Below are 14,487 nucleotides of genomic sequence, written 5' to 3' on the forward strand. Positions count from 1 at the left end.
ATGACATCAGATCACAACAGTACAGTGTTCCTACCCGAGGGCCAGGAGGACAGCTTTATGACATCAGATCACAACAGTACAGTGTTCTTACCCGAGGGCCAGGAAAGCCACGGATTCCAGTTTCTCCCTTTAGTCCTTCATAGGATTTTTCTCCCTGTAAGGAGAGTTATCGTTCAAACACATGTAATACGCAAATGCACAAACCACACACACATACACACACAAACTCACAGTTATGCCTCTGGGTCCACATGGTCCAGGAACCCCTTTATCCCCCTTAAACAGACAAAAACAACATCAAGAGTTACTTGTGGTAGACGAAAGCCAACTCTGTTAAAGCAAGCCAATTATGGGTTAACTCATTCATTACTCTGGACTTCAAGAACAAAGACCCCCCCCCCCAAGATGCCTAAGCAATATTGCAGTCCATATTTTGAGTCCTAATGCTCCAAACGATAAAATTACATTTTCCTGGTTCCCACTGATGGTTTAGCATCAATTGTTACAACTCTTGGTAAGAATATTGTCCACGTGTTTCTTTGCACGATGAAGTACAGAGAAAGTCCATAATGTTCCCAAAGAGGCAGTCGCACTATATAGGGTACCTTGCCTCCTTTGGGGTAGAAAAAGTCTGGAGGCTCGACGATCTCCTCAGGCCCCGGAGGCCCTGGTTGACCCTGGTCCCCCTGAGAGACAGCAGGAGGAGTAGAGAGATAATATTATCCATGTTGACATGGAGAGACGGAGATGATTAGGAAAGCAAAGGCTAGCTTTTTCAAGCAGAAATTTGCATCCTGTAGCACAAACTCCAAAACGTTCTGGGACACTGTAAAGTCCATGGAGAATAAGAGAACCTCCACCCAGCTGCCCACTGCACTGAGGCTAGGAAACACTGTCACAACAGATAAATCCACCAGAATTGAGAATTTCAATAAGCATTTTTCTACGGCTGGCCATGCATTCCACCTGGCTACCTCTACCCCGGTCAACAGCTCTGCACCCCCCACAGCAACTTGCCCAAGTCTCCCCCATTTCTCCTTCACCCAAATCCAGACAGCTGATGTTCCGAAAGAGCTGCAAAATCTGGACCCCTACAAATCAGCTGGGCTAGACAATCTGGATCCTCTCTTTCTAAAATGATCTGCTGCAAATTGTTGCAACCCCTATTACTAGCCTGTTCAACCTCTCGTATCGTCTGAGATCCCCCAAAGATTGGAATGTTGCCACGGTCATCCCCCTCTTCAAAGGGGGAGACACTATAGACCCAAACTGTTACAGACCTATATCTATCCTACCCTGCCTTTCTAAGGTCTTCAAAAGCCAAGTTAACAAACAGATCACCGACCATTTCAAATCCCACCGTACCTTCTCCGCTATGCAATCTGGTTTCAGAGCTGGTCATGGGTGCACCTCAGCCACGCTCAAGGTCCTAAAAGATATCATAACCGCCATCGATAAAAGACAATACTGTGCAGCCGTATTCATCAACCTGGCCAAGGCTTTCAATGCTGTCCAGCACCACATTCTTATCGGCAGACTCAACAGCCTTGGTTTCTCAAATGACTGCCTCGCCTGACAGAGTTCAGTGTGTCAAATCAGAGGGCCTGTTGTCCGGACCTCTGGCAGTCTCTATGGGGATGCCAGAGGGTTCAATTCTCAGGCCGACTCTTTTCTCTGTATACATCAATGATGTTGCTCTTGCTGCTAGGGATTCTCTGACCCACCTCCACGCAGATGACACCATTCTGTATACTTCTGGCCCTTCCTTGGACACTGTGTTAACTAACCTCCAGACGAGCTTCAATGCCATACAACTCTCCTTCCGTGGCCTCCAACTGCTCTTAAATGCAAGTGAAACTAAATGCATGCTCTTCAACCGATCGCTGCCCGCACCTGCCCGCTCGTCCAGCATCACTACCCTGGACGGGTCTGACATAGAATATGTGGACAACTACAAATACCTAGGTGTCTGGTTAGACTGTAAACTCTCCTTCCAGATTCACATTAAACATCTTCAATCCAAAATTACATCTAGAATCGGCTTCCTATTTCGCAACAAAGCATCCTTCACTCATGCTGCCAAACATACCCTCATAAAACTGACTATCCTACCAATCCTTGACGATGTCATTTACAAAATAGCCTCCAACACTCTACTCAGCAAATTGGATACAGTCGATCACAGTGAAATCCGTTTTGTCACCAAAGCCCCATATACTACCCACCACTGCGACCTATATGCTTTCGTTGGCTGGCCCTCGCTTCATATTTGTCGCCAAACCCACTGGCTCCAGGTCATCTATAAGTCTTTGCTAGGTAAAGCCCCGCCTTATCTCAGCTCACTGGTCACCATAGCAGCACCCACACGTAGCACGCGCTACAGCAGGTATATTTCACTGGTCACCCCCAAAGCCAATTCCTACTTTGGCCGCTTTTCCTGACAGTTCTCTGCTGCCAATGACTGGAACGAATTGCAAAATTCACTGAAGCTGGAGACTCATATCTCCCTCACTAACTTTAGGCATCAGCTGTCAGAGCAGCTTACATATCATTGCACCTGTACATCTGTAAATAGCCCATCCAACTACCTCATCCCCATATTGGTATTTATTTTTTTGCTACTTTGCACCCTACTTGCACATTCATCTTCTGCACATCTATCACTCCAGCGTTTTAATTGCTAAATTGTAATTACTTTGCCACTATGGCCTATTTATTGCCTTACCTCCCTAATCTTACCTAATTTTCACACACTGTATATAGATTTTTCTATTGTGTTATTGACTGTATGTTTGTTTATTCCATGTGTAACTCTGTTGTTGTTTGTGTCGCACTGCTTTGCTTTATCTTGGCCAGTTCGCAGTTGTAAATGAGAACTTGTTCTCAACTGGCCTACCTGGTTAAATAAAGGTGAAATAAAAACACAACTAAAAATGATTACACAGCAAACTCCTGCAAAAAAACCACACACACACACACACACACACACACACACACACACACACACACACACACACACACACACACACACACACACACACACACACACACACACACACACACACACACACACACACACACACACACACACACACACACACTAGCATAGCTACTTACCTCATCACCTTTAATGCCCGGCAGTGATCTGCCATTGTCACCCTGAAACACAAACAAGTTTGTAAGTGTGTGTGTGGGTGTGTGGGTGTGTGCGTGTGTCCGTGTGTGTGCCCACTCACTGGTTCTCCTCTAGCCCCGTGTGGACCGTCTGGACCCTAGATGAAAGAGAGAGAAATATCTTAACACATATCTTAACACGTATACACATATTGTTCACCACAATATAATCTCATTAACTACATACAGTACTGTAAGACATACAGGTCACACAAAACAAAAGATATACATGTTCCACATCACAGAACCGTCAGTATTCAATAGCAAAGACGATGATTACAAAAAGCAAAGTCCTATTGCTCACATTATTTCCATTAGGTCCAGCAGGCCCTGTGTGACCCTTGGGTCCCACATGGCCAGGTGATCCCTGGAGGAAAAACATGACAGAGCACAGGGTCGTGTTCATTAGGCACAAAATGGAAGAAAACGCTCTGAAGGGATGTTAAACAGACAGGTACTATCTGTACTTGTCGTCCAATAAGAAACACTCATTTTCATTTAACTAAATATTTCTGCTGTGGTGTGCCCTACTGAACATGACCCAGATCTTGTTGGCATACATTTGATTTAACTTCTAATTGATGAGTCAAAAGGCAATAAATGAGTGTATTAGAGTTAAATGTTGTGAAACACAACTGCTACTACAACTTATATCCTTGTTTTACTCATGTAAATTGACTGAAACATATTCTCTTTTACAGAAACAACCTGGTGGAAGAGTTACAGGAGAAATACTAGTACTATCACAAAGGTTTACAGTAGAGTAACTATGCCTGAACATCTACAGTGCCTTCAGAAAGTATTCACACCCCTTGACTTTTTCCACATTTAGTTGTGTTACAAAGTGGGATTAAAATTGATTTAATTGTCATTTTTAGTCAACGATCTACACAACATACTCGGTAATGTCAAATTTGAAGAAAAAAGGCAATATTTTTTTCATTCATAGAAAATAAACACCAATATATCTTGATTTTATAAGTATTTAAACCCCTGAGTCAATACATGTTAGAATCACCTTTGGCAGGGATTACAGCTGTGAGTCTTTCTGGGTAAATCTCTAAGACCACACCTGGATTGTACAATATTTGCACATTATTCTTTTAAGAAATTGTCAAGCTCTGTCAAGTTGGTTGTTGATCATTGCTAGACAGCCATTTCAAGTCTTGCCATATATTTTCAAGCCAATTTAAGTCAAAACTGTAACTTGGCCACTCAGGAACATTCAATGTAGTCTAGGTAAGCAACTCCACTGTATACAGTATTTGACCTTGTGTTCTAGGTTATTGTCCTACTGAAAGGTGAATGTCTTATTGCAAACAGGACGCATGTTTTGGAATATTATTATTCTGTACAGGCTTCCTTCTTTTCACACTGTCATTTAGGTTATATTGTGGAGTAACTACAATGTTGTTGATCCATCATCAGTTATCTCCTATCACAGCTATTAAACTCTGTAACTGTTTTAAAATCACCATTGGTGTCATGGTGAAATCCCTGAGTAATGATTTCCTTCCTCTCCGGCAACGGATTTAGAAAGGGTGTCTGTATCTTTGTAGTGACTGGGTGTATTGATACACCATCCAAAGTGTAAAATTAATAACTTCACCGTGCTCAAAGGGATATTCAATGTCTGCTTTTTTTTTACCCATCTACCAATAGGTGCATTCTTTGCGAACCATAGGAAAACCTCCCTGGTCTTTGTGGATGAAATTCACTGCTCAATTTAGGGACCTTAATTGTATGTGTAGGGTACAGAGATGGGGTATTCACTTACAAATCATGTTAAACACTATTATTGTTCACAAGTTGAGTCCATGCAACTTATTACGTGACTTGTTAAGCACATTTTCACTCCTGAACTTATTTAGGCTTGTCATAACAGAAGGGTTGAATACTTATCGACTCCAAGACATTTCAGCTTTACATTTTTTATTAATTTGTAAACATTTCTAAAAACATAATTCCACTTTGACATTATGGGGAATTTTGTAGATCAGTAACACAAAAAAAATCTCAATTTAATCCAATTTTAAATTCAGGCTGCAACACAATAAAATGTGGAAAAAGTCAAGGGGTGTGAATACCTTGACTACACTGTACCTGTCACCTCCTCCCATCTCTGGGTCCTGGAGTTCAAAGCTGCCGTAGCTGTAGACCCCCGTCACCGTGGTAACGTGTTTACGTGAGGTGTTCTAAGAATGCGGAGTGATAGTGAAAACGATGAAACACTTACAGATCTTCCAGGAGGCCCAGGGTCACCCTGTCAAATATCAACAAGTCAAAGTTTGTGTAATATAACGCACATATCTGTACACAGACACACACAGACACACAGCAAAGATTACTCACAGGAAGGCCAGGTACAGATACATCGTAGACAGGCTCCCCTTTTGTTCCTTTGGGACCGAGATATCCCTGAAGGAAAGTCAAAACGCTAGATTATGAGATATCCCTGAAGGAAAGTCTAAACGCTAGATTATGAGATATCCCTGAAGGAAAGTCAAAACGATAGATTATGAGATATCGATGAAGGAAAGTCAAAACGATAGGTTAGGAGATATCCCTGAAGGAAAGTTAAAACGATAGATTATGAGATATCACTGAAGGAAAGTCAAAACGATAGATTATGAGATATCCCTGAAGGAAAGTCAAAACGATAGATTATGAGATATCCCTGAAGGAAAGTCAAAACGATAGATTATGAGATATCCCTGAAGGAAAGTCAAAACGATAGATTAGGAGATATCCCTGAAGGAAAGTCAAAACGATAGGTTATGAGATATCCCTGAAGGAAAGTCTAAACGATAGATTATGAGATATCCCTGAAGGAAAGTCAAAACGATAGATTATGAGATATCGATGAAGGAAAGTCAAAACGATAGGTTAGGAGATATCCCTGAAGGAAAGTTAAAACGATAGATTATGAGATATCACTGAAGGAAAGTCAAAACGATAGATTATGAGATATCCCTGAAGGAAAGTCAAAACGATAGATTATGAGATATCCCTGAAGGAAAGTCAAAACGATAGATTATGAGATATCCCTGAAGGAAAGTCAAAACGATAGGTTAGGAGATATCCCTGAAGGAAAGTCAAAACGATAGGTTATGAGATATCACTGAAGGAAAGTCTAAACGATAGATTATGAGATATCGATGAAGGAAAGTCAAAACGATAGGTTAGGAGATATCCCTGAAGGAAAGTCAAAACAATTTTGCTGATAAAGCATTCTGCTTGTGCGACTCCATCCCCTGAAACACAAGATGTGTAAATGAAACCCGTCAATGTCTTCCACAGTGTATGAGACTCCTGTCAGAATGCTAGCTAGCTACATGAAGGAAACACGACATTCACACGCTGTACATACATCATGAAGTTATATTCTATGGTATTTCTCTTATTCGGAACAATTGAGGGGCGAAGGGCTTCAAAAGGGAGGTGGGTGAAGGTAAAGACCATATGATGTCTACCCTATCTCCAGACTGGAGGTAGGTGAAGGTAAAGAACATATGATGTCTACCCTATCTCCAGACTGGAGGTGTGGTTGCTAGTAGGAGTCCCCTCACCCTGGGTCCGGGGAATCCGTTCGTGCCATGAACACCGGGGATCCCCGTCTGTCCCCTGGTCCCGTTACAGCCGTCTAGCCCCGGCAGACCAGGATTCCCCCCAGCACCAACGTGACCCTGAAACCACACAGGTATGGAAAGATACTCAAGAGTACACACAATACATCCTGCAAACACAATGAACACCACGCTGCCATGTTGTGTATAACAGTATGCACTAGAAATGATTATTAATAACTTCATTACATGAAGTCAGTTTCATTTTCTCTTTATAAATAAGAACATGTGTTTTTGTATGTTCTTTACTAGGGTTAGCTGGCCTTTTGGTTGTAATATATTTCATAAATATGTAACCACTAAAAGGCCATAAGAGTTCAGTAAACTCTAATATCAATCTCAGCCTTTCTGGACAATGTAAAGTAACTTTCCAGTGTTTACAGATTTCTATGAAATATGACCTATAATTAACCTATAATACAATATGAGTGAAATACCTTTCCTTCCAAAACATTTCAATTAAGTATATTAAAAAGCAGCTTTTCTGTGTTGGAATGGTGTGGGCGTACCCCAACAACAGAATGGTGTGGGTCGTACCCCAGCAACAGAATGGTGTGGGCGTACCCCAACAACAGAATGGTGTGGTCGTACCCCAACAACAGAATGGTGTGGGCGTACCCCAACAACAGAATGGTGTGGTCGTACCCCAACAACAGAATGGTGTGGTCGTACCCCAACAACAGAATGGTGTGGGCGTACCCCAACAACAGAATGGTGTGGGCGTATACCGGTCATTAAAAAAAATCATGAGAGTAGACTGCTGATTGGCCAGCATGTTCTATGAGGAAATAGCAAGTCTGTTTGAGATACAAGTTTGAGGTGTTATTTTAAAAGTGTTTTATGATTTTACGATATAGGACAAGTCAACATTATGAGTTGCCAGAACTTTTAAAAAGTTAGATTTTCACTGGACAGTTACTTTAATACTTAGAACCAATATAACATATTATAAGTACGAAAAGTACAAGAATGTATGCACTCACATCTGTAAGTCCCTCTGGATAAGAGTATCTGCTAAATTGCTAAAATGCTAATTGCAAATAAGTCTTATAATAAGATGTAATAAGGGCTTATAAATGGTTACAAGTAATACAGTAGGGTTCCCCAAATGGCGGCCCTTGCGCCCAATTTGGTTGGCGCACGGGCCGCCAGTTTTCCATACACCCCCCCAAACAATGTAGAAAATAGTAAAAATAAAGAAAAACCCTGGAATGAGTAGATGTGTCCAAACTTTTGACTGGCACTGGGTGTACACACCTACTCATTCAAGGGATTTTCTTAATTATTTACATTGTAGAACAATAGCGAAGACATCAAAACTATGAAATAACACATATGGAATCATGTAGTAACCAAAAAAGTGTTAAACAAATCAAAATATATTTGATGTTTGAGATTCTTCAAAGTAGCCACCCTTTGCCTTGATGACAGCTTTGCACACTCTTGGCATTCTCTCAACCAGCTTCATGAGGTAGTCACCTGGAATGCATTTCAATTAACAGGTGTTCCTTGTTAAAAGTTCATTTGTGGAATGTCTTTCCTTCTTAATGCATTTGAGCCAATCAGTTGTTGTCACGTCCTGACCAGTAAAAGGGGTTATTTGTTATTGTAGTTTGGTCAGGACGTGGCAGGGGGTATTTGTTTTATGTGGTTCGGGCTGGTTGTGTTAGTAGTTAGGTGTTTGATTTATTATTCCAGGTTTCGGGCACTGTTCTATGTTAATGTATTTCTATGTTTAGTCTAGTCATTTGTATTTCTATGCTTAGTTAATTGGGGGTTGGACTCTCAATTGGAGGCAGGTGTTTTCTCGTTGCCTCTGATTGAGGGTCCTATAAATAGGTATGTGTTTGTTTTAGTATTTTGTGGGAGATTGTTCTTGTTTAGCTATGTGTGGCTGAAAAGACTGTCAAGTTCGTTTTGTATACGTTTTTTTGGGTGTTTTTCCTTCTTCACATAAATAAAAGATGATGAGTGTACATTTTCCCGCTGCGTCTTGGTCTCAACCCTACGACAACCGTGACAGTTGTGTTGTGACAAGGTAGGGGTGGTATACAGAAGATAGCCATATTTGGTAAAAGACCAAGTCCATATTAAGGCAAGAACAGCTCAAATAGCAAAGAGAAATGACAGTCCATCATTTCTTTAAGACATGAAGGTCAGTCAATATGGAAAATGTCAAGAACTTTGAACATTTCTTCAAGTGCAGTTGCAAAAACCAAGCGCTATGATGAAAACTGGCTCTCATGAGGACTGCCACAAGAAAGGAAGACCCAGAGTTACCTCTACTGCAGAGGATAGGTTCATTAGAGTTACCAGTCTCAGAAATAGCAGCCCAAATAAATTCTTCAGAGTTCAAGTAACAGACATCTCAACATCAGCTGTTCAGAGCAGACTGCGTGAATTAGGCCTTCATGGTCGAATTGCTGCAAAGAAACCACTACTACAGGATAGCAATGGACATTTGACCTGTGTAGATATGTCCTTTTGTCTTGAGATTTTGGGTTCCAACCGCCATGTCTTTGTGATGCAGAGTAGGTGAACGGATGATCTCCGCAAATGTGGTTCCCACCGTGAAGCATGGAGGAGTAGGTGTGATGGTGCTTTGCTGGTGACGCTGTCAGTGATTCACTTAGAATTCAAGGCACACTTAACCAGCATGGCTACCACAGCATTCTGCAGCGATACTCCATCCCATCTGGTTTGCGCTTAGTGGGACTATCATTTGTTTTTTAACAGGACAATGACCCAACACACCTTCAGGCTGTGTAAGGGCTATTTGACCAAGAAGGAGAGTGATGGAGTGCTGCAACAGATGACCTGGCCTCCACAATCACCCGACCTCTACTCAATTGAGATGGTTTGGGATGAGTTGGGACTGCAGAGTGAAGGAAAAGCATCCAACAAGTGCTCAGTTTATGTGGCAAGTCCTTCAAGACTGTTGGAAAATCATTCCTCATGAAGCTGGTTGAGACAATGCCAAGAGTGTGCAAAGCTGTCATCAAGGCAAAGGTTGACTACTTTGAAGAATCTCAAAAATAAAATATGTTTAACACTTTTTTAGTTACTACATGATTCCATATACAGTTGGGCTGAGTGTGTGGGTGTGTGTGTGGGTGTGTGCAAAGTGGTGCAAAGTACTTAACTAAATATACTTTAAAGTACTAATTACAGTTGAAGTCGGAAGTTTACATACACTTAGGTTGGAGTCATTAAAACTCGTTTTTCAACCACTCCACAAATTTCTTGTTAACAAACTATAGTTTTGGCAAGTCGGTTAGGACATCTACTTTGTGCATGACACAAGTAATTTTTCCAACAACTGTTTACAGACAGATGATTTCACTTATAATTCACTGTATCACAATTCCAGTGGGTCAGAGGTTTACATACACTAAGTTGACTGTGCCTTTAAACATCTTGGAAAATTCCAGAAAATGTCATGGCTTTAGAAGCTTCTGATGGGCTAATTGACATCATTTGAGTCAATTGGAGGTGTACCTGTGGATGTATTTCAAGGCCTACCTTCAAACTCAGTGCCTCTTTGCCTGACATCATGACAAAATCAAAAAGGAATCAGCCAAGAACTCAGAAAATAAATTGTAGACCTCCACAAGTCTGGTTCATCCTTGGGAGCAATTTCCAAATGCCTGAAGGTACCACGTTCATCTGTACAAACAATAGTACGCAAGTATAAATACCATGGGACCATGCAGCCGTCATACCGCTCAGGAAGGAGACGCGTTCTGTCTCCTAGAGATGAACGTACTTTGGTGTGAAAAGTGCAAATCAATCCCAGAACAACAGCAAAGGACCTTGTGAAGATACTGGAGGAAACCGGTACAAAAGTATCTATATCCACAGTAAACCGAGTCCTATGTCGACATAACCTGAAAGGCCGCTCAGCAAGGAAGAAGCCACTGCTCCAAAGCCGCCATAAAAAAGCCAGACTATGGTTTGCAATTGCACATGGGGATAAAGATCGTACTTTATGGAGAAATGTCCTCTGGTCTGATGAAACAAAAATAGAACTGTTTGGCCATAATGACCATCGTTATGTTTGGAGGAAAAAGGGTGAGGCTAGCAAGCTGAAGAACACCATCCCAACTGTGAAGCACAGGGGTGGCAGCATCATGTTGTGGTGGTGCTTTTCTGCAGGAGGGACTGGTGCACTTCACAAAATAGATGGCATCAGAGGAAGGAAAATTATGTAGATATATTGAAGCAACATCTCAAGACATCAGTCAGGAAGTTAAAGCTTGTTCACAAATGGGTCTTCCAAATGGACAATGACCCCAAGCACACTTCCAAAGTTGTGGCAAAATGGCTTAAGGACAACAAAGTCAAGGTATTGAAGTGGCCATCACAAAGCTCTGACCTCATCCTATAGAATATTTGTGGGCAGAACTGAAAAAGCGTGTGCGAGCAATGAGGCCTACAAACATGACTCAGTAACACCAGCTCTGTCAGGAGGAATGGGCCAAAATTCACCCAACGTATTGTGGGAAGCTTGTGGAAGGCTACCCGAAACGTTTGACCTAAATTAAACAATTTGAAGGCAATGCTACTAAATACTAATTGAGTGCATGTAAACTTTTGACCCACTGGGAATGTGATGAAAGAAATAAAAGCTGAAATAAATAATTCTCTACTATTATTCTGACATTTCACATTCTTAAAATAAAGTGGTGATCCCAACTGACCTAAGACTGGGAATCTTTACTAGGATTAAATGTCAGGAATTGTGAAAAACTGAGTTTAAATGTATTTGGCTAAGGTGTATGTAAACTTCCGACTTCAACTGTATGTGTTATTTCACATAGCACAAATAAAGAAAAATCCTGGAATGAGTAGGTGTCCAAACTTTTGACTGGTACTGTATATAATAATAATAATTATTATTATTATTGGACATAAAAGACCAGCAAATCAGCTCCAAGTGATTTTAATTTTGGAAATCTGTTCCAAGGTATTCCCACAGATATGTGATTGTATACAAATTTAAGTTTGAAATGATTATGTTTTAAATCAAATATTATATCTGTTTGGGCTTCTTGTGGTCAGTTTGTAGTCTACAAATAATTTGTAATTATGTTCCAGTCCCCTGACCATCTGCGCAAGAAAACTGAGCACGTCACAGAATGTGTTTTTTGGAGAAAAAAAAATTGAAAGCGGGAAAAATCCATATATTAGCCGCGTCATTGTTTAAGCCGCGATGTTCAAAGCCTGGGAAAAAAGTTGCGGCTTATAGTCCGGAAATTACGGTAGTCAAAATGATTAGTCACAGGAATCAGGACTAATAAAGCCAATACAACTGGCTGTTTTACAAACGGTACTCCTTCCACATGGATGGGCGTTGATAAAATTCCATTGCAGACCGGCACTGCAGGATACACTATTGTAGTTTTGCGTGGGAGGAGGACTGCAATTGTTTGTCTCGTTAGGCCAACAGAACAGCCAGGACTGGGCCTGTGTGTGTGAATGTGTGGGAGTGTGTTGCCTCAAATGTACAAATATCCACTGTGTGTATCTATGTTGTTGTAGTAAACCTTCAAGGCATGCTCTCTTCAGGGTTGAATCTTAATTTGAGATCCCAGGTGCATAATCTGATCTGTGTTCTTTTCTCTAATCTCCCATATTTATGTGATAATATTTACATACTCAGATGACAAATGATGATGATGTCGTTGGTGATTTACTTACATTGACACCATCGATACCAGGAAATCCTGGGTGACCAGTCTGACCCTGCAATACAAAACAAGGTGGCATCAGACTGTCCACTGTTAATGACAGGTAGAGAACACAGACTCTCACTCTGCACATCTGTCTCTCATACAGACAGACTCTCACTCTGCACATCTGTCTCTCATACAGACAGACTCTCACTCTGCATATCTGTCTCTCATACAGACAGACTCTCACTCTGCACATCTGTCTCTCATACAGACAGACTCTCACTCTGCACATCTGTCTCTCATACAGACAGACTCTCACTCTGCATATCTGTCTCTCATACAGACAGACTCTCACTCTGCACATCTGTCTCTCATACAGACAGACTCTCACTCTGCACATCTGTCTCTCATACAGACAGACTCTCACTCTGCACATCTGTCTCTCATACAGCCGCACTCATCAAGTGAAGTCACATCAACCCAAGGTAAGACAGGCAGAGACAACATAGAAAGACAACTACACAAACATAGAGAAAGACAGACCAACACACACACAAAGTCACACCCACAAAGTCACACCCACAAAGTCACACCCACAAAGTCAAACCCACAAAGTCACACCCACAAAGTCACACCCACAAAGTCACACCCACAAAGTCAAACCCACAAAGTCAAACCCACAAAGTCAAACCCAGACACTCACCCGTTCCCCTTTTTTTCCGTCCAGCCCAGGTGGTCCCTCGACGCCCCTCCTCCCCTTCTCTCCGTGAGGCCCTGCGGAGCCCCTGATGCCATCTGGGCCCTGTGGCCCCTGCTTCCCCAGCTTCCCTGGGGCCCCCTGGAGAGGAAAAGAGAGCTCAAGTAGTAACAATGTCATTTACACAGCACACACTTCCGATCTGGGTGTAGTAGTCCTCAATATCCCATTAGCCCGTTGAGCTAAAGCCTAGGCTTTAGCTATGAGAGCTAACACAAGTATTCAGCTCTGGAAAACAAGGATATGTATGAGCTGAAAACATGTGTTGAATCCCTGCTACTGCACTGAGCACAATATTACCCTTTTCTCTTTCCACCAGGTAAATCTATCAATTCATCTGCAGCTTCTAGTCATTCCTTTACACCTCTTTTATTTACAAACAGTGGGCAGACATCACTTTCTTATCAAGTTTCACATCAAACCAAAACATTCATTTGTACCACCGTATCATACATAATAGGCTACTGTAAATGTCTGAGCACTAGCTCAAAGTGGTCTCTGTATAAAACACTAGAATGTCAGACTCAGGTCAGTCTGTGAGGTTCCTTGGGCTTTGGGATCATGGCTGCACAGTGGTGGACTGTGGGGGTCCAGTGGAGCGAGGGGAGAATTGAAAAGTCGTACCCGGGCTCCCTTGGCGGGGAGACAGCTGCACACTGAGCAGTCTCTGCCATCACACGAGCCCAGCGTCTCTCCCTGAAAAACACATATCACACACACACACAGACCAATGAGACGCTGCCACACTGTGACAGCCATGAAGATTGACCAATGAGACGCTGCCACACTGTGACAGCCATGAAGATTGACCAATGAGGCATTGAAGAGATCAGTTAGAGGGACAGACTAGTGATGGGCACCAACATGGATAATTCTATATGATATTGATATGAGCAAGGCATAATACGGTTTCACCTTCCTTTCAACCTACACTATTATGTAAAAAGCATGGATGACTGTTCCTGCATGCACAAAACCCTCTCCCAGACCTTCTCAATAGACTCTCAACTCAGCATACTTCATTGCCTGCTGATGGGGCATCAATGGTAAATGGGCTTCCCATTGTATTCAAACTTGTTGGGTAGGTTTTATGCTCCCAGAACATTCCCATCTGGCCTATTGGGCAACCAGTTGTCTGGACTTCACAGAGACATGGAAGCTAACAGAAAAGTGAACATTTACACAATTGCAATGTTGTCATTTTCAAACATTGCAAGTGGGGTAATCTGAGGTAAAAGGTGTTTACGATATACAG

General features: G+C 41.9%; 1 protein-coding gene across 1 annotated transcript in view; it reads right to left on the reverse strand.

Moving 5' to 3' along the window:
- The window catches only part of LOC106598235 (collagen alpha-4(IV) chain), a 75,628-nt gene that overhangs the window by 50,985 nt on the left and 10,156 nt on the right, over window positions 1–14,487 (reverse strand). Inside the window, exons 4-15 of the mRNA XM_014189290.2 lie at window positions 13,857–13,928; window positions 13,179–13,313; window positions 12,501–12,545; window positions 6,744–6,860; window positions 5,527–5,592; window positions 5,411–5,437; window positions 3,479–3,541; window positions 3,237–3,272; window positions 3,118–3,159; window positions 606–686; window positions 232–276; window positions 92–154 (exon numbers count right to left, since the gene is read on the reverse strand). Of these exons, the coding sequence (XP_014044765.2) occupies window positions 92–154; window positions 232–276; window positions 606–686; window positions 3,118–3,159; window positions 3,237–3,272; window positions 3,479–3,541; window positions 5,411–5,437; window positions 5,527–5,592; window positions 6,744–6,860; window positions 12,501–12,545; window positions 13,179–13,313; window positions 13,857–13,928 (792 nt within the window). The remainder of the gene's footprint in view (window positions 1–91; window positions 155–231; window positions 277–605; window positions 687–3,117; window positions 3,160–3,236; window positions 3,273–3,478; window positions 3,542–5,410; window positions 5,438–5,526; window positions 5,593–6,743; window positions 6,861–12,500; window positions 12,546–13,178; window positions 13,314–13,856; window positions 13,929–14,487) is intronic.

Source organism: Salmo salar, chromosome ssa03 (genome assembly GCF_905237065.1).
Source record: "Salmo salar chromosome ssa03, Ssal_v3.1, whole genome shotgun sequence".
Lineage (NCBI taxonomy): Eukaryota > Metazoa > Chordata > Actinopteri > Salmoniformes > Salmonidae > Salmo > Salmo salar.